The 25,564-nt window shown below is 39.3% G+C and overlaps 1 protein-coding gene across 11 annotated transcripts in view; it reads right to left on the reverse strand.

Moving 5' to 3' along the window:
* The window catches only part of rbm25b (RNA binding motif protein 25b), an 81,721-nt gene that overhangs the window by 16,106 nt on the left and 40,051 nt on the right, over positions 1–25,564 (reverse strand). For all 11 annotated transcript variants that reach the window (XM_063053558.1, XM_063053596.1, XM_063053606.1 and 8 more), the window contains 10 exons: positions 24,571–24,741; positions 22,775–22,832; positions 19,836–19,996; positions 14,835–15,011; positions 8,698–8,781; positions 5,932–6,266; positions 4,724–4,838; positions 4,255–4,344; positions 349–422; positions 105–255 (listed from right to left, as the gene is read on the reverse strand). In XM_063053558.1, the coding sequence (XP_062909628.1) occupies positions 105–255; positions 349–422; positions 4,255–4,344; positions 4,724–4,838; positions 5,932–6,266; positions 8,698–8,781; positions 14,835–15,011; positions 19,836–19,996; positions 22,775–22,832; positions 24,571–24,741 (1,416 nt within the window). The remainder of the gene's footprint in view (positions 1–104; positions 256–348; positions 423–4,254; positions 4,345–4,723; positions 4,839–5,931; positions 6,267–8,697; positions 8,782–14,834; positions 15,012–19,835; positions 19,997–22,774; positions 22,833–24,570; positions 24,742–25,564) is intronic.

Below are 25,564 nucleotides of genomic sequence, written 5' to 3' on the forward strand. Positions count from 1 at the left end.
TGTAATATAAAACTCCTTCCAGTAACTATCTAATAACATGCATTTAAATGCAACTACAACGTTGTTTTTAAATCATTGAAAAAAATCTTCAAGTCACGATTTACCCTCTGAAGCTCTGCATCAGGATCTGGGTGTCCTTCTGCCAACAAACGTTGCCGAATTTCCTCATGTTCCTCCTTCTCTCGCTTGCGATCTCTTTCATCTGCTTCCATTTCTTTCTCTCGATCTCTTAAGCGTTTCTGCAAAGCACTTCCTCTGAAATTAAGACAAGAGTTTTGTTCAAGTACATAAACTGAAGATGAGAAAATATACTGTGGATATTTCAGAAGATCTAAACACAAGAATCACCTGTAATATTTTGGATCATCTCGATCATCATCATAGTCTTCTAAAAACTCCTTCAGTCTTTTTGCCTCTTTTGTCTGTGGATAAAGGTACATTTAAATTACTATTTATAGCTGAAGACTTACCATTAAATAAACTCCACCAGTAGAATAACCTGCAGCATAGCTTTTTTCCTTACTCAAAGGATGTGGGCTTTGCAGGCTGAGCCAGCATTCCCCAGATGCCCTCGCTAAGATGATGGTGAACCACCGCAGTTCTATAGTAGGGACATACCTACAATGCAATTATGGAGGCAGTACCAGGATTTAGCCTCGGTGATGGTTTAGGTTGGTCGCCTGGATGTCAGTTATGTGCTCTATCTTGTCATGAATGTGGCTGTGACTTTTATTTTTTTTTTGAGTTTGGTTGGCCATGCACTCGCCCACACAGGTGGAGGATTGTCCATCACACCAGTTTGTGGCTCGTGAATGATGCGAAGATTTTGAGATATGACTGAATGAGCACTTTTCACAGCCTAGATGAGTTCTGGTCAATGGTGACACCCCAAAATGTTGATGGAACAGGTACTCAGTGACAGTATTGACACTTGAGTATCAAGACTAGATGTTTGAATTCTCTTGTGTTGGAAGTAATTGCAGAGGTAACAAAAAAAGCCATCGAACAGTTTAATTTCCTAACTTAGAGACTTTGTGTAGTGTGTACAATTCCTTAATCACATTGATAACCACAAACCACAGCTATTGTTTATACTGTGCTTTGAATATTGCCGCAGTATATAGAGTCATTCATAAATCTATCCAAAATTCCCATTTTGCTATTTCATCTCCTGAAGAGATTATTCTCAAACTTTCCTACACAAATCCATAATGATTATATTCCCAAGTACTAGTCAGTCAAGCCTTCAATCTACTCACTATATGAGGAACAAGATTGCTGGAATATACGACACCTGAACTAGCAAATTTCTAGCCTCAGTGTAAAGATGTCATAGCAGCACAGCAGGTACAGCTGCTATTTCACAGTACCAAAGACCCACTTCAATCTTCCACTTCAGGTTTCCTGCCATGCCTCAAAGGTGCATCGGGTGGTAGGTGAATTGGCTACTCTACGTTGCCGTTAGAAGGCAGTAGTGGTAGAGTTCTTCCCATTCAATCTCTCCTCCTGAGGTAACTCCTGATTGCAGGAATTAATGTATGAAATCATGCTACTGTATTCACTCTGAAAGAAAAGCACCCTTTAAAGCAGCGGTCCCCAACCACCGGGCCGCGAGGGAACGATATGATTTGGCGATATGAGTCAGCTGCACCTTTCCTCATTCCCTGTCACGCCCACTGTTGAGCTTGAACACACGTGAGGTCATTACCCGCGCGTCATCCGTGTCAGAGCGGGAAGGAGATCAACTCCTCGAGCTTGCAAATGACGGCGGGCTGAAAAGTATGTTTGACATAACATCTCTGCCGGCATTCTGGATCAAAGTCAAGGGCGAATATCCTGAGATAGCCACGGAAGCACTGAAAACATTGCTTCCATTTCCAACTTATCTCTGCGATGAATGTAACAAAAACTAAATTGCGGAATAGACTGGACATAAGGAAGCCCCTTCGAGTATCGCTGTCTCCCATCACCCCTCGATGGGACTGTCTTGTTGCAGGGAAACGAGCCCAGGGCTCCCACTGATACAGCGATATTGGTGCGTCGCAATGGTTTTATATGTTCATACGGGGAAAATATGTGCTGTGTGTTTAATATCCAAATGTTACTTAAAATGTGATGATGCTATTGACTTATATAACCATATAACAATTACAGCACGGAAACAGGCCATCTCGGCACTTCTAGGCCGTACCGAACGCTACTCTCACCTAGTCCCACCGACCTGCACTCAGCCCATAACCCTCCATTCCTTTCCTGTCCATATACCTATCCAATTTTACTTTAAATGATAATATCGAACCTGCTTCTGCCACTTCTACTGGAAGTTCGTTCAACACTTAACTTCAAGCTCCCCTGATAATTAACTTATCACTATATTCATGCGAGGAAAATATGCGCTGTGTGTTTAATATTAAATTCGTTAGATAAACCCTTTTAGAAATGAAATTGAGTGTATTAGCCACTTATCACCTATATTCCGGTCATGATTAACACCCCCCCGCCCCCCCCCACCACCGTACAGAATCGCCAAAAAGTATTTGCAGGGGAAAAAAAAAATCGGCAGGTCACAATGCGCATGCGCACTGGTGCCCGCGCAAGGCTTCATCGTCATTGTGGGTAAACTCAACGTATTTGACTACTGGTCCGCAAGAATATTGTCAATATTAAACCGGTCCGCAGTGCAAAGAAGGTTGGGGACCCCTGATTTAAAGGGAAAAACTGCAAATAATACTCTTGGAAAAGGCCCCAAAAATCTCTTGACATCTACAGGCAAGAATTTCTTATTCTGCCATTTCAACACACTTGCAATAAAAGTAAATATCTAACAAATATTTACATGTTAACTTTGTCATATATAAATGACACCCAAGTCTCTCTAAAAATATTTAATATTTTGTCACAAATGTGCAAGATTTAATATTTTAAATTTCTCAGCCAAAATAAATAACTTTGCATTTCCACTTTCTTTCCTCCTCAATCGGACCTCATTCTTTTGTACTTTGTCTTCCTAAAAGCTTCATTAGCAGGTAACTAGAAAATTATAATCAATCTCTTCCTCCAGTTCTCAATATAGGTTGTAAATTCCCTTCCCTTCAAAGAAACCTTATAATCTATTTTCAATAAAGGTCCTTCAGTTAACAATTTGAATAGCTTTATATTAATTTTCATTGACAATATTTTTTAAATGGTTCCCATTATTATCTATTATGACAACCTGAGACCAAGTTTCACAAATCGTTCTAGCCACCTCATCATACATATTTAATTGACTTTGTTTAAATACAAGTGCAAGATTGAATTCCATTTTACCCAGGAATGACTGCAAAACTGGTCTGCACATTAGCTGATTTTATGACATACTGTTCAGGCAGTCTCAAATGCATTCAGCAATCTCATTTTCTGAACTACCTTTGCTGGTTTGATTTATTCAGTCTTGCATTGTGAATTTCCCATTGAATGTACAATTTGACAAGGGCAACTATGGATTTGACATTTCACTTGGAGTACCTCAACCCAAAGGTCAAGTCTTAAAATTCATCAGGAGAGAAGCAAGGAACAGCTGAAGTGAAATTAGGTACAAATCTACATCATCTAAATCCAGGATTTTTGAAAGGAGGCCTTTGTGTAAGTTAGGCATCAACAGGCAATAGTAACACAAACACAAGGAAACCTGCAGATGCTGGAAACTCAACACACAAAAAATGCTGATGAATGCAACAGGTCAGGCAGCATCTCTAGGAAGAGGTACAGTCGACATTTCGGGCCGGGACCCTTTGTCAGGACTAACTAAAAGGAGAGAGAGTAAGAGGTCTGAAAGTGGGAGGGGGGGGGATCCGAAATGATAGGAGAAGACAGGAGGGGAGGGGTGGATCTAAGAGCTGGAGAAGGGAGAGGATCACGGGACGGGAAGCCAGGGAAGAATAGTAACACAAACTGTTTTCGATTTACCATGGTCTGTAAATTTAAAAAAAATAGAATTATGACTTGTCTTTTTCAGTTATCAAAATATCTTATAACTTTTAAATGGATATATATGTTTCAGCCTAGGTTAACAATAATTTGGATCCAAATCCTAGCGAGTCAATGCGGTTTTATAGACTTACCTTTAAATTTAAATATAGAAATGGGATATAGTAACGTGTTTAAATTGTGACCAAGAAACGAGAACAGAAATTATGAAACTTTAAAACAATCATATGCAGACGCAGAATCTTTAATAAGATTTTGGTTTGTGTTTCAGTACATTACACTTACCATTTCTCTTCTTCTTTCTTCCTCCCTTTCAGCTTCTTTTTCATAGTCTCTGGCCTTCTTCCGTTCTCTTATTTCCCAATTTTTAAGACGCTATATAAAAAGGCCAAATATTAATTAAACAAATCCAAATTTAATATAACACAGCAGCTTCAAATCCAATGGCAAAATTCAGTACTAACTCGAGTGGTTCAGCAAACAGTACAAACCATCAATGTTATTATGCATTTAGAATTTTGAAATCAACTTAAATTACACAAATCCTTTAAAATAACTTCTAGTATCCTTTCTAGATGGAGATTAAGAAATCAAATTCTGAGAGCACAAGATGCCCCAACTTTGAGCACCAGTCAGAACATCAAACAATGCCAAGATCAAATACACCCAGACAAATTAAACCTGTATATGTTCCTCTAGTTTATCTCCAACCTGACTAAGTTAGCAATACTTTTCATCTAGTTCAGCTTCCCACCTCTTGGTATGCATTTTCTTTCTCACGGAGCTTCCTTTCAAGTTTCCGACGTTCATACATTTCTTCTTCATCTTCTTCCCTATCCCTTTTCTTCTCCTTTTCTCGGCTTTTCTCTCTGCAAATTTCCATTAAATGTAAGAATCTGATCAGAAGTAATGTTAGCATGGTCTTATGGCTGAAAACTACAACATTATATAAACAGCCTAGCACAAAAAGGGTGCAGAGGAGATTTATAAGGATGTTGCCTGGATTGGGAAGCATGCCTTATGAGAATAGGTTGAGTGCACTCGGCCTTTTTTCCTTGGAGCGACAGAGGATGGGAGGTGACCTGATAGAGGTGTATACGATGACAAGAGGCATTGATCGTGTGGATAGTCAGAGGCTTTTTCCCAGGGCTGAAATAGCTAATACGAGAGGGCACAGTTTTAAGGTGCTTAGAAGTAGGTACAGAGATATCAGGGGTAAGTTATTTATTTATTTATTTTTAAACGCCGAGTGGTGAGTGTGTGGAATGGGCTGCCGGCGATGGTGGTGGAGGAGGATATGATAGGGTCTTTTAAGAGACTCCTGGAATGGTACACAGAGCTCAGAAAGGTAGAGGGCTATGGGTAACCCTAAGTAATTTCTAAGGTAAGGACATGTTCAGCACAGCTTTGTGGGCCGAAGGGCCTGTATTGTGCTGTAGGTTTTCTATGTTTCTAAATAACCAACTCTGGCAGCAAGGTACAATTATAACAGATGCCCAAGAAACTTGGGAGAAATTATCTCCATATTCTGGCAGCAGAAAAAGCGAGAGTGAAGAGGAAATGCGTAGTGTGTATGCAGAGCATGAAAATAAACGGGCCAAGCAGTAAAAGTAGTAAGATACAAAGATCAGGATGGAAAAGTCGATAGTACCCACAGTTTATTTTCTTATCCACACCCCCCCCCCCCCGGGTGAAGCAATGTCTTTTATGTCAATGCTTTTATGCCATAGTAAACTTGTACTTTGCTTTGGTAGAAGCTGATTTTCCATTATCTTATTTCAAGATCATGCAACTGACACCAAATCTTCAAAAAGTCACTACTCTTTCTAGCAACTATTTGAAAAAATAAATATTAGAATATAACCAGGGACGGTGAAAATGTATCATGAAAGATTATTTTCAGGCAAGTGAATGATTAAGATATAACTTAGTGAAACAGGAACCATTTCCTAAAATAATCACCTGGATCTACTTCGATCCTTGCTTCTCTCCCGGTCCCGGCTCCTTTCTCTCTCTTTATCCCGCTCTCGATCCCTTTCTCGGTCGCGTTCTCTTTCCTTATCCTTCGTTCTCTCACGATCTCTATCCCGGTCTCGCTCACGATCCCGATCCCGCTCACGCTCTCGTTCCCGCTCCCGTTCCCGCTCACGCTCCCGTTCCCTCTCCTTTTCTTTCTCGCGTTCCTTCTCTCTTTCACGCCTTTCTCTTTCTCGCTCACGTTCTTTCTCTCTATCTCTTCTCTCCTTTTCAACTTCTTGTCTTTCTTTTTCTCGTCGCCCCTTTTCTTCTTCTAGTTTCTAAAAATTAAAAAAATTCTTACTCATTAGAGATATTTACAATATTGCAATGCTACAAAAATGTATTAATCTCAAGATCATAAAAAAGGATGTTGACATAAAGTTTGTCAACTGTATCAGTAACACACAACTTTATATAATTATTTAAATACAGATAAAACAATCAAAATTTTATTTAAAAAAACATTATGCCAGATTTCCTACTAGAAAATGAACAGACTACAATCCATCCTTTGAAGTGATTTGACTTACAGTGGTCTGCTAGGACTTGGATCGTCAAGACTGGATTAACATTGCCTAAAAGCTAAATGTCTGGGAAGAGCAAGTAAATTGTTCACAAGTAATAGAATAACCATGTTGTCAGCACCAGCAGATGCCAACACATTAGAAAAAGCAACTTTTACAATATACAAGATGTTACATACAATAAATCATCCCTAGTTTACAATTAAACAGTAAATTATTAAACAAACATTATGCAACAATTGAAAAAGTATTAAACAACTGTAAACACAGGTTCTTACCTCAAAACTCTTGTTGGCGATCGGCAATCAATGACTATCAAATCAGCAAACAATAATGAAAAGGAAGCTTTTACAACACATCAATTTATCCAATCAGTATGAGGCAATAAGAAAATATAACTATCACCACCACCTACTGCTGGATATACTGATGTAACTGCCATAACTGATGGTAGAAGAGGTGCAAAATAGATTTCAAATATGCCAAGTGTATTAAGCGCAGATGCACATATCTAGCTTGAGAAATGTTTTAATGTATTAAGATGTATTGAAATAGGGCAAATATGCATGCCATCAAATTCCCAGGCTATTCTATATTGTTAAAACTGTTGTTACTACAAGACCACCCCACCTATATACAATACTTAAATATCACATAAAGGGCTATTTCTTCAACAGAAAGGAATTCAATTAATGAGTTACAGGATTTGTACAAACTTACCTCTTCTAAAGGCTACTAGCTTTACTATTACCTCTTCAAGTAGTAAAACACTCTTTTACATACTTACAAAATTCTGAAATCCCTTATAGCTGAATACATTTTCTTGGGACAAGCTTGACATAACTAGGGAGAAATATTAAAAGGTAGGTCTAAAAGCTTTATATCACCATACCTTTAATATTTTAATTCAGTTTTCAATGCAATTAACACTCCTATCATTATTTAAACTTAAAAAATTAACTGACTTACAAATGATTCCAACTACTTTGATGTTAATGGATATTTTTCAATGCAAGCTGCCTTAGATTTAAAAAGAAAGGGAATGAATGAAAATAATAAATTTAAATAGTTTAATTTAAATGTCAAATATAAACTAAAAGCAAAGGAGAAAGGAGGGAAAAGATAAGCTTATTGGGTCTTACCTCATATTCTTCAGACTCATCAGTACTCTAAATGGACACCCCCTGTTAAACTGAACTTTTGACAGCAACAGTCTGAAAGACTGTAGCAAATACATTACAATACAAGAGTCAAAACATGCAAAGGTTGACTGTACACATATTAAAAGTTCCCAATATTGAAAATAATTGCATTAAACCAGAAGTAGGGAGATAAACAGATTATTCAAGATTGTGAAAGCAAACGACTTTAAAGAATGACCAGCTGCACCTTTGCATATTTCTCTAAGGGGGCATCCATGAATTTTATAAAAAAGAAACGGAAGCTCATACTTACGTCCTATCCATGCATTTTCACAAGTTCTGAGTTCATCTTGCTTTAGTCACCATATGATCTCTATCATAATGGTGGGGGTCAATGAATAGATTAGCTTTAAGGGCATGTACATTATTCCATGCATGTTATATGGTATCTGTTTTGGATTTCCCTACCCCATTTTCTTCTTCTACGCCTAACGATTCAATAGTACCACTTACAGTCCACTAGGCAATTGCTCGAAGGCAAGGTTCTAACTTTGTTCTTCCTTCTCAAATTTGCATTCTTAAGTTGCTAGATTTAATTCCTGTACTATTAAGTTTGGTTATTAAATGCACCACAAGCAATAACCTGACAATGCATTAAAACTTATCAACATCCACTGATCAACTGATAACTCAAAATGGTTTTAGTACTAATACTGAATTCCAATAACTAAATAAAAACAAAAAAATGTATCCCCCTTACAATTCATTTCTAAGTACACCTGAGAAAATCAGATTATACGTGCAAATATACAGTATGGATGAATTTATTTTGTCCTTCTTTGTAATTCTAACTTAAAATGGGCCCAAAGTAATATTCATCCATATATTAATGACTGAAAGGGATAGTCACTGACTACCTCAATTTAACAATGATAATCTTACTGATAGCAAATGTTTTAAAGACCTATCAGCTTTCTAAAAAAAGCAAGTGTGTGTAGATCTTGTGCTCATATTTATAGAAATAAAATAAATTTTGGTACTACCTTGTGAGTATCTCTGAATTTGCTAATTTCTCTAGAAATTAGGTCTCGTTTATCCTCTTCCATTTCCATAGCACTTATATCATCCTGTAGAACAAAGCAATAGTTGCTAACTAAGTCATTTTAAAATTTCCTTTAATATAAAAACAATATGATTGGATTAAGCTGGAAGTACACACAGTGCCTATAAAAAGTATCTATCCCCCATTGGAAGTTCTTTTATGTTTTATTGTTTTACAATACTGAATCTCAGTGGATGTAATTTGGCTTTTTTTTGGACACTGATCAAATACTCTTTCGTGTCAAAGTGAAAACAGACCCCTACAAAGTGATCTAAATTAATTACAAATATAAAACACAAAATAATTGATTGCATATGTATTCACCTCCTTTAATATCTAATACCAAATCACTGGTGCAGCCAATTGGTTTTAGAAGTCATATAATTAGTTAAATGGAGATCACCTGTGTAGTATTAAATAATCCAGCTGCAGGTGAGTCAGTATCCTGGCAAAAACTACACCATGAAGACAAAAGAATACTCCAAGCAACACCGTGAAGAGGTTAGTGAAAAGCACAAGTCAGGAGATGGATACAATAAAATTTTCAAGTCACCGAATATCCCTTGGAGTACAGTTAAGCCAATCATCAAGAAATGGAAAGAACATGACACAGCTGTAAATCTGCCTAGAGCTCAAAAACTGAATTACTGTGCAAAAAGAGGACTAGTGAGGGAGGCCACCAAGAGACCTATAATAACTCTAGAGGAATTACAAGCTTCAGTAGCTGAGATGGGAGAAACTGCACATACAACTGCTGACCAGCTGCCTCACCAGTTACAGCTTTATGGGAGAGTGGCAAAGAGAAAGCCACTGTTGAAAAAAAAACTCACATGAAATCTCAGCTAGAGTTTGCCAGAAAGCACATGAGAGACTCTGAAGTCTAGAAGGTTCTATGGTTTGATGGAACCAAAGTTGAGCTTTTTGACCATCAGGCTAAACACTACGTTTGGCGTAAGCCAAACACCACACATTATAAAAAACACACCACTCCCAATTTGAAGCATGGTGGTGGCTGCATCATGCTGCAGGGATGCTTCACTGCAGAAGGCCCTGGAAGGCTTGTGAAGGTAGAGGGTAAAATGATTGCTGTGTTGTTTAAAAAAGGCTCTAAAAGTAATTCGGGAAATTATAGACAGTTAAGTTTGATGTTGGTATTAGGTAAATTATTGGAAGGAGTACTGAGAGATAGGATCTACAAGTATTTGGATAGACAGGGACTTATTAGGGAGAGTCAACATGGCTTTGTGCATGGTAGGTCATGTTTAACCAATCTATGAAGAGTTTTTCGAGGTGGTTACCAGGAAAGTGAATGAAGGGAAGGCAGTGGATGTTGTCTACATGGACTTCAGTAAGGCCTTTGACAATGTCCCACATGGGAGGTTAGTTAGGAAAATTCAGTCGCTAGGTAACATGGAGAAGTAGTAAATTGGATTAGACATTGGCTCATTGGAAGAAGCCAGAGAGTGGTAGTAGAGAATTGCTTCTCCGAGTGGAGGCCTGTGACTAGCGGTGTGCCACAGGGATCAGTGCTGGGTCCATTGTTATTTGTCATCTATATCAAAGATCTGGATGATAATGTGGTAAATTGGATCAGCAAATTTGCTGATGATACATAAACTGGAGGTGTAGTGGACAGTGAGAAAGGTTTTCAAAGCTTGCAGAGGGATTTGGACCAGCTGGAAAAATGGTCTGATGGAGTTTAATATAGACAAGTGTGAAGTATTGCACATTGGAAGGACAAACCAAGGTAGAACATACAAGGTAAATGGTAGGGCACTGAGGAGTGCAGTGGAACAGAGGGATCCGGGAATACAGATACAAAATTCCCTAAAAGTGGCGTCACAGGTAGATAGGGTCATAAAGACAGCTTTTGGTACATTGGCCTTTATAAATCAAAGTATTGAGTACAAGAGTTGGAATGTTATGGTGAGGTTGTATAAGGCATTGGTGAGGCCAAATTTGGAGTACTGTGTGCAGTTTTGGTCACCAAATTACAGGAAGGATATTAATAAGGTTGAAAGAGTGCAGAGAAGGATTACAAGGATGTCGCCGGGATTGAGAAACTGAGTTACAGAGAAAGGTTGAATAGGTTAGGACTTTATTCCCTGGAGCGTAGAAGAATGAGGGGAAATTTGATAGAGGTGTATAAAATTATGATGGGTATAGATAGAGTGAATGCAAGCAGGCTTTTTCCACTGAGGCTAGGGAGAAAAAAAAACAGAGGACATGGGTTAAGGGTGAGGGGGGAAAAGTTTAAAGGGAATATTGGGGTGGGGGGGGGCTTCTTCACACAGAGAGTGGTGGGAGTGTGAAATGAGCTGCCAGATGAAGTGGTAAATACGGGCTCACTTACAACATTTAAGAAAAACTTGGGACAGGTACATGGATAAGAGGTGTATGGAGGGATATGATCCAGGTGCAGGTCAGTGGGACTAGGCAGAAAAATGGTTCCGCACAGCCAAGAAGGGCCAAAAGACCTGTTTCTGTGCTGTAATGTTCTATGGTTCTATGGACTGCAGCAAAATCCTGGAGGAAAACCTGATGCAGTCTGCAAGAGAACTATGACTTGGAAGAAGATTTGTTTCCAGCAAGACAATAACCCCAAGCATAAAGCCAAGATACACAGGAATGGCTTAAGAACAACAAAGTTATTTTCCTGGAGTGGCTAGGTCAGAATCCAGAACTCAATCCAACTGAGAATTTCTGGCTGGACTTGAAATGGCTGTTCACTCATGATCCCCGTGCAATCTGACAGAGCTTGAGCAGTTTTGTAAAGAATGGGGAAAAACTGCAGTGTCCAGATGTGCAAAGCTGATAGAGGCCTATGCACACAGACTCAAGGGTGTAATTGCTGCCAAAGATGCATTATTCCAAAACGAAGGAGCTGCCCTCTTCCTTCAAAGGGGCTTCCCTTCTTCTGCCATCAACGCTGTTCTCAACTGCATCTCTTCCATTTCGCAAACATCTACCCTTACCCCATCCTCCCACCGCAGATAGGGTTCCTCTTGTCCTCACTTACCACCCTAACAGCCTCCGCATCTAGCACAGTATTCTCCGAAACTTCCACTATCTCCAACGGGATCCCACCACCAAGCACATCTCTCCCTCCCCACCCCCCTGCCACTTTCTGCTTTCCGCAGGGATTGCTCCCTACACAACTCCCTTTGTCCATTCGTCCTTCACCACTGATCTCCATCCTGGCACTTATCTTTGCAAGTGGAATATGTGTAACACCTGCCCCTACACCACCTCCCTCACTAACATTCAGGGCTCCAAACAGTCCTTCCAAGTGAGGCAACACTTCACCTGTGAGTCTTTTGGGGTCATATACTGTGTCTGGCACAGCCTCTTGTATAATCGGTGATACTCGACAGAGATTGGGAGACTGCTTCGCCAAGCCTGCCAGAAAAAGCTGGATCTCCCAATGGCCACCCATTTTAATTCCACTGTCTCATTCCCATTCCGACATGTCAATCTATGGCCTCCTCTACTGTTGCGATGAGGCTACAGGAAGGCTGCAGGAGCAACTCCTTTTATTCCACCTGGGAAGCCTCCGACCTGAAGGTATGAACATTGATTTCTCCAACTTCTGGTAATGCCCCCCCCTTCACCATTCCCCATCCCCTTTTCCCTCCCTCACCTTATATCTTTGCCTGCCGATCTCCTCCCCCTGGTGCTTCTCCCCCTTTTCTTCCTTCCATGGCCTTCTATCCTCTCCTATGGGACTCCCCCTTCTCCAGCCTGTATCTCTCCCAAATATCAACTTCCCAGCTATTAGCTTCACCCCTCCCCCCTCCAGGTTTCACTCATCACTTTGTGCTTCCACAGGCCCTCCCCCCCCCCCCCACCAACCTTCCAACTCTAACTCATCTTTTTTTTCTCCAGTCCTGCTGAAGGGTCTTGGCCCAAAACATGACTATACTCTTTTCCAAAGATGCTGTTTGGCCTACTGAGTTCCTCCAGCATTTTGTGCGTGTTGTCCACTAAATACTGACTTGAAGTGGGTGAATAATTATGCAATCAATTATTTTGTTTTTAATAATCGTAATAATTTTAGACCAATTTGTAGAAATTTGTTTTCACTTTGAACCTGTGTCAAATAAAGCCAAATTAAATCCATTGTGACCCAGTGCTGTAAAACAATAAAACATGGAAACTTCTGGTGGGGTGGGGTGGGGTGGGGGGGCTGGCGGAATATAGGTACTGTAGTATCCAATGATTAAGAAAAAGGTTTGAGGTGTTACTGGATGTTCACAGAACACTGGCAAATGCAGTAATGTGCATTTGAGGTATAGAAATTTGGTAATGGTAAGCATCCACTAATGCAAGGAAACCTGATATGACAATACATCTTTCTTTAAAAGTTAGGACAAAACTTGGCTGTAATTCCCCATGATCATCTTCAAATAGTGCCCTGAGAACTTTTAAATGCAACAAGAGTTTCAAAGACTCTGCTCAAGAGTCCTGGCAATGCATTTAAGTGCTAGCCTACATTAACTACTAACATGTCAGATTAAAATTAACATGAAGAGGTACTGATGGACACGAGTTTTGTTAAAACATTAATGGATGGATATGTATGGATAAGCATTAATTGATGTATTTCCAGATTCCATTCCATTCATGCCAGTAATGAGCATACATTCTCTCTAGTCTAATACTGTATTACATATTTTTATAATGCAGACTTAACAATTTGAATAATTACTTGCATTAACATCTGAATTATGTCCACAACAGGATCTAATCTAAACTTTCCTGAAGTCTTAGCAAAGTTGAAAGTTAACTCTCATAGCTGAAAGTTAACTCTCATAGCTTCCTAATGCAATACCACTTATACTAGGATTATTTTCCTAACATTTTGCACAACCCAACCAAATGAAGTTAGTTATTGCACCATTCAATTCTTTAACCTCTTCTAATGTCCAAGAATAATTTACAGACCTTATTCTACTTAGATATTAACTTTTATAGTGTATTCATTTCTGATCTAATAACACTCCCAAACTCTCAGAAAAATAATAGATGTAAACACATGACTGTTGGAGTTAACCACAGCTGTCACATTTAATCAAGCAGCTCTAGTACAAAAGTAGCTTGACAATGTTCAGTTCCTTAACCCTATAATTTGCAGTTTTCAATACACAGACAAGTCTACACATGGCTATTACTTGCAGCTCCTTTCAAATGCACACTGTCACAAGATAAACTACATTTTTGATTTCCTTCTTCCATCTTTTAGCTTGCTTATCATCTCTCTTAAAGCTTTCATATCCATGTCATTATCATTTGAAATTTAACTAGTTGAAAGTTCAAATTAGTTTCATGTAGAACAATAGTGGGACCTCAGCTTCCAAAATAACCAACTTCCAAATAGCCCTGGTCTACCCACCCCAGCCAATAGAAGCATCATTCTGTTAAATCTCAAAAACAAGTTCCAATAAAATTACCTTGCTTCAAAGCATGACAGGAATTATGTATCTAACCTTTAAGTCCCCCCTCATTGAGCAACTGCCCTAGTTCCAGAGGAATCAATCCAGTGAACCCATCTAGCATTCCTGTCACAAGCATATCTTTCCTTCGGTATGGAGATTAGCTCTGCATACATTGTTTCAGATGCAGGTCCCATGCAACTATAATATGAGAAATTTATGATTTTCCCCAATTCTCCAATTCCAGTGAAGGCCAATATACCATTTACCTTGCTAAACCTACCACTGAGTACAAGGACGTACAGGTTCTTCTGAACACCACTTTTCAATTTTTGGTCATTTAACACAAAATGCACTGCTATTCTTCTATAAGAATTATTATTTGGGAAAAAATTGCAACACTTATATTCAATGCCAATTCTCAGAGAGAGCTTTTTATTTAAACTATAAATCAACATTTCATCTATTGATTGAAACTATTAAAATTTCCATGATATAATTGCCCTTACTTCAAAAAAGAAAAATATATCCTTATACCACTGTAACAAGCAGTCATCAATATTTTTGAACTTAGAACTTAATTTTATGTTAATCATCAATTGAGAATTTAAAATAAAGGATATACAATATATCTACATTGAAATACCTCCTCTTTCTTTTCTTTTTTCTTCTTTCTAGGATGTGAATCTTGATCTTGGGAAGGTGCATTTAATTCACTGGAGTATTCTCTTATTAATCCTTCTATTGCTCCTTTTACAATCTGATCTCTCCTCTTAGTTTCCTCATCCACAACATCATCAGACGAATCCTCTGTTTTTGTATCCTTCAGAATGCAGCAACAATTAAAATAATACTTATTATTATGTTGAAAATCTGCCAAGTACGTAGTTAAGCATTTCCTAGCTGAAAAAAATGCCTCTTAGGTATTCTTGTAGAGTGCATTAATATGAATTCAAGAGACCAGATTTTGCTTTTACTTTTGAAATTATTTATGAACTCGCTACGTAACTGTCTGCCCGGATTTGAAAAACTGTAAGACTAACTTGAGAATATAACTTCTTTTGCTCAAAAGGCTTCACAATACAAATGTGAAATTCCTGTATGACATGGCATGGCCTATTTATTTCTTTAAATACATTTTCTGGCAAATCATTTTAACCACTATCTTCATATCATAAACTTATTTTCAACAATGCGCTTCTTTACCCACTGGGGCTAAATAACAAATCTGGTTTCTTAGATATAGCAAAAAGCTGAACCAGTAATAGCTCGAAGTCCACATGCCAAATCCAATGGGACAAAATGGGATCAATTACTCCTGCTGAACTGCCATCCTAAGTAAATAAATAATGGGCTCCCTCACAGGCCAACCTATTCCATCCTGAAACACTCCTTCCCAGAATCTCATCAAATAAGCGTTCATTTTTTAAATGTAAATAAACTCAACTACTATTAATTTCAAACTTTCATCTCCACTTGGACATAATCATTTACTTTTCAATGAAACATTTTATTGCTTCCATTTTACATATGATAAATGTTTTCTAGCTTTTGAAACTCATTTATTACTTTATTCATTTATTGGATGAGGTAGTACTTGGTAGGAATTACTATTTATTGCCAATTCCTAACTGAATAATGGTGGGGCATTATTTAGATGGTGCACACAGCTACCAAGTTATGTAAGTAAATGTTTATTGTGAAAAGGGTACTTATTTTGGCCTGGATTTTAGGATTCACTTCATACTTTCCAGCCTCTGACCCATTCCTGGGTGTGACAAGTACAGCTAAGGTTCTGGTCAATAAGGAAGTTGCTAGCAATGGTAATGATGTTAATGTTAAGGTTGGGATTTGGTCAAGTCAAGTCACTTTTTATTGTCATTTCGACCATAACTGCTGGTACAGTACACAGAAAAAACGAGACAATGTTTTTCAGGACCATGGTGCTACATGAACAATACAAAAACTACACTTAACTACGTAAAACAACACAAAACTACACTAGACTACAGACCTACCCAGGACCGCATAAAGTGCACAAAACAGTACAGGCATTACAATAAATAATAAACAAGACAATATGCACAGTAGCGGGCAGTAGGCTGGTGTCAGACCAGGCTCTGGGTATTGAGGAACCTGATGGCTTGGGGGAAGAAACTGTTACATAGTCTGGTCGTGAAAGCCCAAATACTTCGGTGCCTTTTGCCAGATGGCAGGAGGGAGATGAGTTTGTATGAGAGGTGCGTGGGGTCCTTCATAATGCTGTTTGCTTTACAGATGCAGCGTGTGGTGTAAATGTCTGTAATGGCGGAAAGAGAGACCTAGGCCTGAACCATGCTATTGCCTGACCTATGGCACAGACGTAATATGTCATATCAGCCCAAGTTGAAAGCATTCAGAAGCAGAATGCTCGCTCAATTTTCACGAGTTATGACTGTAAAAAGTTCACTTCTGTTCAACAAACACCTGTTTCTAACCTTACGTTGTAGCAAGCGAAGATAACAGTAAACTCTACACTCAGCAATCTCCTTTTGTGAGAGTCATAATTCTCTTTCCTTTGATGCCCATTGACTTGGGATTTAGTGGTGTTTCTTGATGCAATAGGTAAAAGCTGTCTTAATCTAAAGGAAATAATCCTCCCCTCACCTGGGTTTCAAGTTTGAACTAAAGCTAAAAGGAGACTAGAAAGTAACACAAATTGTGAATCAGTGAGCACATTTTTACTGACCAAATACTACTTGGTAGCAGTGCTGTTGGCTATGGAAAGGCTGATTGGTCAGTTAAGATGATTGGATTTTCTAGATTTTTGTGTGGTTAAGAGATACTTAGGCCATTTTACAAAATGTCAGGTAGATGCTATGCTATACCTGTACTAGAAAAGTTTGTCTAGGGATGCCACTATTTCTACAGCTCAAATCTTCAGGACTGCAGCAAGGAAGTACCTAGACCTAGTGTCTTGGCCATTTCTTGGTAATAGGAGGAAATGAATTCCCCTCCTAAGGCCAGATCATGGCAACCTCAGATCAAAGAGATGATCTGCAGTACCACTGATTGAATTTCATTGCAAATATTTGATATGATTTTTGCATTTTAACAAGGGGCTCTGCCAATGAAAAGAATGAGGCTGTTAATTGTCCATGCTAAGTGCTTCCTAAAGGTTGTTATAGCCAGGGGTGTTGGTGGGGAAAGGCTCCCTCTACCTATTGGTTCCTAATGGTGTACCTCAAACAATCTCTGACTACAAAGTTCAGCTCCTGGCCTTCACATGTGGCTAGGCTAAGCCCAGCAAAACTGTTTCTATCGACCATGAGGGGCTAGTGGTGCCTTAAAACCAGTCACCAGACAGATGGGGCTTACCAGCTGCGGTTGGTAGCTCATCTAGAAGAAAAAGTCTGATTTCAGACCTCTGCCGCTTTGCGGCTGTACCCACTCATGGGGAAAGCTTTGGGAGTAAAGGCCGAGGAAAAATTCAAGGCTGGAGTCCTACGTTCAGTTCAACGCTGACTGGCAACTCCTGCAATGATAGTGGTGTCAAACTGTATTGGTCTCTGCCACTACTTTGGAGTCATCAGCTGTGTGGAGAGGGGGAGCCTGCTACATGGGCAACACCTGCTCTCCATATCATCTTGCCCAGGCTTGTCTATCACGTAGACAGCTGGGATGCAACATCCACGGTCAACCCCAACCAATGGAGGGCCCCAATTCAAGAAAGGCCAGACTTAAGGCTGTATTCTCCTCTCACAGCTGAGATCGCTCTCCAGTACTCCCATTGTTCCAAGTTGAACCAGTTCCGTACATTTTCCATGGATCCTACCACACTCCTCAGGAAAAGACCACAAGTCCATAAGATACAGGAATAGAATTAGGCCATTTGGCCCATCGAGTCTGTTCTACCATTTCACCATGGCTGATCCAATTTTCCTCTCAGCCCCAATCTGCCTTCTCCTCGTATCCCTTCATGCCCTGACAATCAACAATCAACTTCTGCCTTAGATATAAAGACTTGGATCCACAGCTGCCTGTGGCAAAGAATTCCACAGATTCACCCACTCTCTGGCTAAAGGAATTCCTCCTTCTCCGTTTTAAAAAGATGTTCTATTTTTCTGAGGCTCCTCTGCTCTTAGATTCTTCCACCAGAGGAAACATCCTCTCCACATCCACACTATCAAGGCTTTCCACCATTTGATGGGTTTCAATGAGGTCACCCCTTATTTTTCTGAATTCTAGTGAATACAGGCCGAGCCATCAAATGCAACAAGCCATCAATTCCGTCATCCAAATCATTGACATATAATGTAAAAAGAATCAGTCCCAACACAGACCCCTGTGGAGCACCACTATTCATCGGCGGCCAACCAAAAAGGAAGGGAACGTCCAGGGAGGGAGCGAGGGAACGTCGACTCAGACCATGAGAGGCCTGCGTTGGGCATTTTCACGCCTTACAAGGCGCAGATTGGAAGTCTATGTGGGGCGCCACTCCTCGCACAGACTAGAGCAATGTGTGATTAAGTGCCTTGCTCAAGGGCACAAACACTCTGCCACAGCGGAGGCTCGAACTAGCGACCTTCAGATCACTAGACGAAAGCTTTAACCACTTGGCCACGTGCCCAACACAAAAAAGGCTCCCTTTATTCCCATGCTTTGCCTCCTCCCATTCACTGACTGCTTTATGCATGCTAGAATCATTTTTGTCATAGCATAGGCTCATAGCTTAAGCAGCCTCACGTGTGGCATCTTGTCAAAGGCCTTCTGAAAATCTAAGTACACAACATCAACCGATTCTCCGTTGCCTATCCTGCTTGTTATTTCTTCAAGGAATTCCTATTTTACCACATACTTCCAAGTACCCAGAGTCCTCATCCTTAATAATTAACTCCAACATCTTCCCTACCACTGAGATTAGACTAATTAGCCTATAGCCTCCTTTCTTTTACCCCTCTCCCTTCTTGAGAGTGGACTGACATTTGCAATTTCCAGTCTTTTGGAATCATTCCAGAATCTAGTGATTCTTGAAAGGTCCAGTGCCAAGGTTGATTTTGGCCTCTGTTATTGTGACTGAATGCAGCTGTTTTGAACTGAGTGGATTTTCACACCATTACAGCGGACAGGCAAGAGCTGATCAACTGGTATGCACCTGGAATTACAATTAAGCCAAACTGATTAGAGCAGATTTCTTTTTCCTCTGGGAACATGAGTGAGTAAAAATGGCTTTTAATAAGCCGTTATATAGTGCACATACACTAGCAGTTATAAACAAATCCACACTTTTAACCTAAATTTAATTTCCACATCTGCCACATTGGGATTTATAATTGTCTCGCAAGTTAATTCAAGCCTCTGGATTCTTTACCCAGTAATCTAACCACAGTGTAAAATTTGGTATTATACATAATGCTTATTTAATACCACCATAATGCATAATTACACAGAACCCAATCTTATTGCACTTTAAATTTATAAATATTATCAAGTTCTGATGAAAGGTCATTCACACCATTTCTCTCCTCACAAACATTGACTCACCTGTTGAATATCTACAGCATTAACTTTTTCAGTTCAAATATCAAGTCAGCATTTTAAAAAAGAACACTTCAAATATTGCTTAAGTTTTTGAATATAAATGGGAAAAAATAAAAATCCAACCTACTCCATTGACTCCTTTCTTTTTGGCCTTCCATTCATCCAGCTGGGCTTTGGTCTTTGCATCTACTTTTACAAGCAGCTTTTTGTCTCCTACTTGGAGTTCATGCAATAACCTTAAAGCTCGCAGAGTAGATTCTGGCTCCTTATACTCACAAAATCCGAATGCTAGAGAAACAACAGATGTATTAACACAAGCAATATATGACATTTGGATTTTAAGTTGTTAAAACTACAATAATTTCACTGCCCAGTTATCCGCAGTACCTCCAAAAAGTTTCTGAAATCACAGAATTGAAATGAGAAATGCACACTTTTCATATCAAGATTAAACAGCAATCCTTTGATATTTTGATATAAGAAAGTTCAATTAATGCATTTCCACAATAACTGAATCTCTGGAGCACATCTTTGATTTACAAACCTATTTGTCATCCAAGCAGCATTTAATGGAATACACGGGAACAAAATCTTCAACTGAGGGTGACTTGGATAGGTTGGGTGAGTGGGCAAACTCATGGCAGATGCAATTTAATGTGGATAAATGTGAAGTTATCCACTTTGGTGGCAAAAATAGGAAAACAGATTATTATCTGAATGGTGGCCGATTAGGAAAAGGGGAGGTGCAACGAGACCTGGGTGTCATTATACACCAGTCATTGAAAGTGGGCATGCAGGTACAGCAGGCGGTGAAAAAGGCGAACGGTATGCTGGCATTTATAGCGAGAGGATTCGAGTACAGGAGCAGGGAGGTACTACTGCAGTTGTACAAGGCCTTGGTGAGACCACACCTGGAGTATTGTGTGCAGTTTTGGTCTCCTAATCTGAGGAAAGACATCTTTGCCATAGAGGGAGTACAAAGAAGGTTCACCAGATTGATTCCTGGGATGGCAGGTCTTTCATATGAAGAAAGACTGGATGAACTGGGCTTGTACTCGTTGGAATTTAGAAGATTGAGGGGGGATCTGATTGAAACGTATAAGATCCTAAAGGGATTGGACAGGCTAGATGCGGGAAGATTGTTCCCGATGTTGGGGAGGTCTAGAACGAGGGGTCACAGTTTGAGGATAGAGGGGAAGCCTTTTAGGACCGAGGTTAGGAAAAACTTCTTCACACAGAGAGTGGTGAATCTGTGGAATTCTCTGCCACAGCAAACTGTTGAGGCCAGTTCATTAGCTATGTTTAAAAGGAAGTTAGATATGGCCCTTGTGGCTACAGGGGTCAGGGGGTATGGAGGGAAGGCTGGGTTCTGAGTTGGATGATCAGCCATGATCATAATAAATGGCGGTGCAGGCTCAAAGGGCCGAATGGCCTACTCCTGCACCTATTTTCTATGTTTCTATGTTTCTATGTAATGCACAAAACTGGAAATAATGTTTGTGTCACTTGAAGGAAGATACAGGTGCTGCACCTGGGATCAGTACTGGAATCTGTGCTCAAAATATTACACCTCCTCGTTGACAGCAAGCCAAAAGATTGTGCACATGAATACAAACCTGGGCTGACACTTCAATATGCTGTTGTAGGAAGTACTGTCTTTTAGATGCAGCCTATCATATAATTTTAACCAATTATTTGCTCAATTTGCTAAATGACAGGGCTTGGTAATTAAACACCAAGATGTGGTTTAAAGTGAGTAACCTAGATGTCACTTAATTTAATGTTAACATTTGCAAGTAACACTAATTTCATAACACAAATGTTAAAATCAAAACATGAGTGAAGTAACAAACTCCAGCTGTCAGACACATGGCAGATAAAAGTATGAACCAAGTTATTATGGTGAGGAAAATAAGAAAAAGCTTAAATAGTACAAAGTGGAATGAAGCTGCAGAAAGACCTACTTGATTCTAAAAAGAAAAGGCAATCCAAGAAAGCTATTGAAACTATATGGAATTCTAGGCTATGCTAAGATTTTCATAAAATATCTGACCTCAGGCAGAGCATTCGCTCAATTTTTTTGAGTACCGCCATCAGAAAGGGTACAAAGGAGTTTTCCTGTTTTGCTACCTATTAGCAGCAACTGGAGAGGTTCAGAGCAAATGAGCTTCTGATAAAAATATGTAATGTGCAAAATCATTTAATTTTAACAGTGTAATAATGTAGAAATATTTCCAGTGGCAAGAGTTGGGAACCAAAGCAGGAATAAGAGGCAACAAGAGAAAAAGTTTCTCAAGAGATTTTTCTCAATTATGATCTGAAATGCAAAAAGAGGGATAAGCACATTTTTAGTTCTAACACTCTGAAGTAAATGGGAGGGTTGAAATCTACAGAACTAGAGGAACTATGCAGGGACGGCATAACAATGTTATACCTTCTTTACAAATTCCACACATTTTGCTTCACACAGAAACGAAGATAAATTACGGATAATATTTTCCACTCTATTTGCCAGTAATTAAATTTGCCCTTCGCCATAGGTTATACTTTGCTTATTAAGTTGCTGACAGACATTCTGAGAAGGCAACTGGATCTAACCAACAGCATTTGACATTGAAATTAAAGTCTTGCGTACACATTTCAGTGAAGTACTTTTTAAAACAAATAATAAGATTCCTATGGTAGAAATATAGCTATTAAAACCTGATATGAGAAACATTCAAGCTGGTGAAACGTTGGTTCGAGTCACTGCCTCTGAGTTCCAATGCTCTTGGAGATGTTATCGAAATTCTGAGATTTATGGATTGGACTGTAGTTCATTGGCCTCTTTTAGTTCTATTTTTTCCCCCGTGTTCATTGTTTCTGTGGCCAATTGGGGTTTGGGGTTTGATGTTTCTCCATGTGGGTTTTGTGCACGGAAGGAGGTTTGGGGGAGGGGGGATGAATGTCTTTATTTCAACTACTATTCTGGTGCTCTGCATTTTATGACTGTCTGGAGAAGACAAACCTCAGATCTATTCTCCATACATACTTAAATAATAAAATGAAACTTTGAACTCTACTTACCTTGCAACTTGCCTGAAGCTCCTTGTACTCTCTTCCAACTTAAAACCAAGCCACATTTCTGTAAATTGGGAGAATTATTGCAATAAATGCCACAAAGTAAATTCAATTGAATGTTTGTTTGTTTTTAAATAAAATGTCACTAAAGATGAACAGTGACACACTTTAACATGACCAGCATAAAAAAACAGAACACAAGCACTGAAAAAGTTGAGATGGGCGAGTGGGGAAGAAGGAAGGTGGGAGAACCAAGCATCAGAGAAAAGAGCTATAGGATTAAATGCTCATATTTCCATTAGAGGCTGCTGAAGACCTCCAGATATGGTTCTAACCATTGTATAATTTTGTATGTTTCACCACTTTTTAGGGCTGAAGCTGAGTGAAGCAGTTGGTATACAACTAGCTGTGGTGTGTAATGAGACTGCAGACATCCCGCCCTGCAAAAACTGATTTCAGGGAGGTAGCACCATCAATTTGCGGGAGACTTCCGGGAGAGGTAGGATGTCTGAGACTGTGAGGAAAGTCAGGCAGTTGATAGGACAAATTCCAGTCAGGGGATGAGCTGCAGTGTGTAAGTGTGGGGGGAAAAAAATCGAAAAGGGTGACGGATACAGGACTGCAGGCGTTACATTTGAATACACGCAGCATACAGAATAAAGTAACAGTTATGATAGGTATGACATTGTAGGCATCACTGAGATGCGGCTGAAAAAAGATCTTAATTGGAAGCTTAACATCCCAGAATACACATTGTATCAAAAGGACAGACACGTAGGCATAGGGGGTGAGGTCACTATTGGTGCCAATTGAACTCCCAATCCAACTATTGGTTAATTGATGAAAGTAGGCCTTTTTCTTACCTTATCAATCACAATGAAGCAATTAAGTTCTTTGACACTTGCCAAGCTGCTCTTCCCACAGGTTAGAAGCAGCACAGATTACCTGGTCAGCCTATCTGAATGATATGGAATAGAAAGCTGTTGAGCACTGGCCCCAAGAAAGGCAAGTGGCTGGCGGACAGGCAACAGGCAGAGCACTACAAACCCCAGAGAAAGGGACTCCCAGAGACAGGCAGGAGGGGGACAAGGAGAGATGGGATGGGGAAATTCGTGAAATTGTCAATAATCTTGAAAGCACATAAAAGTAAACTTTTCTTCAGTTAATCAGAAAGCTGATGCAAGCAAGTTCACAGAAGTAGCCATTGAGGTTGTCAGAGCATGATGTGCATGATATAACATGGATTTACTACATTGACCTTCCTGATCTGGTTAAAAGAACATGCCTCTTTGGATGCTAATATACACATATCAGGGCAAGTCCTCCATGATGCTGAGCTCTATACCCATGTCAAAACAAAAATTTCCTTGCATCCTCTACTTTAAATGGTTTAACTCTCCATGTTCCAACCTACATCCCTGGTGTGGGTCTGAAACAAACTGTTTTAAAGCATGAAATATCTTTGCAACATGCACACACCCACCCAAACACTTCATTTAGTTTGAATGATGACTTGCCAGACTGGCAGAGATCACTGAAATATACTGCCCAGACTTTGTGCCCACTACCTTCTGCTATATGCTTCACAGACTAATTTGCAAAGCACCCATATTAACAACAAATATTCTGTTATACAGCTCACCAACAATAAATATTTAGGCTCATAAATAAATAATTTACCTAGACCAAAGACTGTGATGTTGAATCATACTCCACCACATTAAACCAACTTAGAAAGGAAGGAAGGAAGGAAAAATATTTAGAAGTTACATACATTACAGAAGGATGAAATGCAAACTTACCGCCAGTAACTGCCTGATTAACATATCAGAAGCTTTCTCAGAAATGTTGCCTACAAAAACTGTTGTAGTCGGACCACTGCTTTCATCACTTTCACGATTCCTTTGAGCAGCATGGTCCTTCCTTGGTCCAATGTGCTTTCCAACCAGAGGCACAGAGGTTGGCACCAATACCTATGTAAAACACTGGAATGTTTTAATCCGTTATCCCAAATAAGAAAAGTGCTATAGATGACCCTGTTGTATTCTTGCAAAGCAACAGCATTAGTTGAGTTCATTATAAACAGAGATGCCAGTAGTATGGAGCTATTGATCTTGCAAAGTCCACGTGAGATTATGTTCCTGTTCAAATTTCAATGTTATATTAACATAATCTGTGTTTTTTTTTCATTTAAACATTACACTAAACCACAACATACTGTAAATAGGGAAGTTTACACAAAATGGTGGAAATGTCAAAAAAATGTCAATTTGACAGCCAAACACGATAAAGTTCACGATGTAAACATAGATTCTATTGATCTAAAATTAACTTTAGAACATGGCAGAACACAGCCGTGCTCAAGTAGTTTCTATTGAAATGGTTGCTATTGTCAATCACACAAAGCTTTTTTCTTTATCACAAGACCCACTGCTGTTTGCACACCAGCATGGATGCTCCATTCTTTCTCAACTCAACAATCCAGAGTTGCAGAAAAGATATTAACAAAAACAAAAGAAAATAAATAAAAGAATACCAGAAGAAAGATGCAGAGTGGAGAGGAAGTGACAAAGCCAAAATTTGAAGGGAGAAAATAAACTGAAGGCAGCAAGCAAAGTGAACAAGTGAAACAGAGGAGCTAAATGACAACAGGCAAAGGATTAGGAAACAGGTATTCACGAACTGAATTATCACAAGAATGATGTGGCAAATGGTTGAGAAAAAAATATTAAGGACCACAAATTGGAGGTGCAAAAAAACTGCAGATGCTGTAACCTGTAACAAGAATTCAGTAGT

The sequence above is a fragment of the Mobula hypostoma genome, chromosome 1 (assembly GCF_963921235.1).
Source record: "Mobula hypostoma chromosome 1, sMobHyp1.1, whole genome shotgun sequence".
In the NCBI taxonomy this organism is placed as follows: Eukaryota; Metazoa; Chordata; class Chondrichthyes; order Myliobatiformes; family Myliobatidae; genus Mobula; species Mobula hypostoma.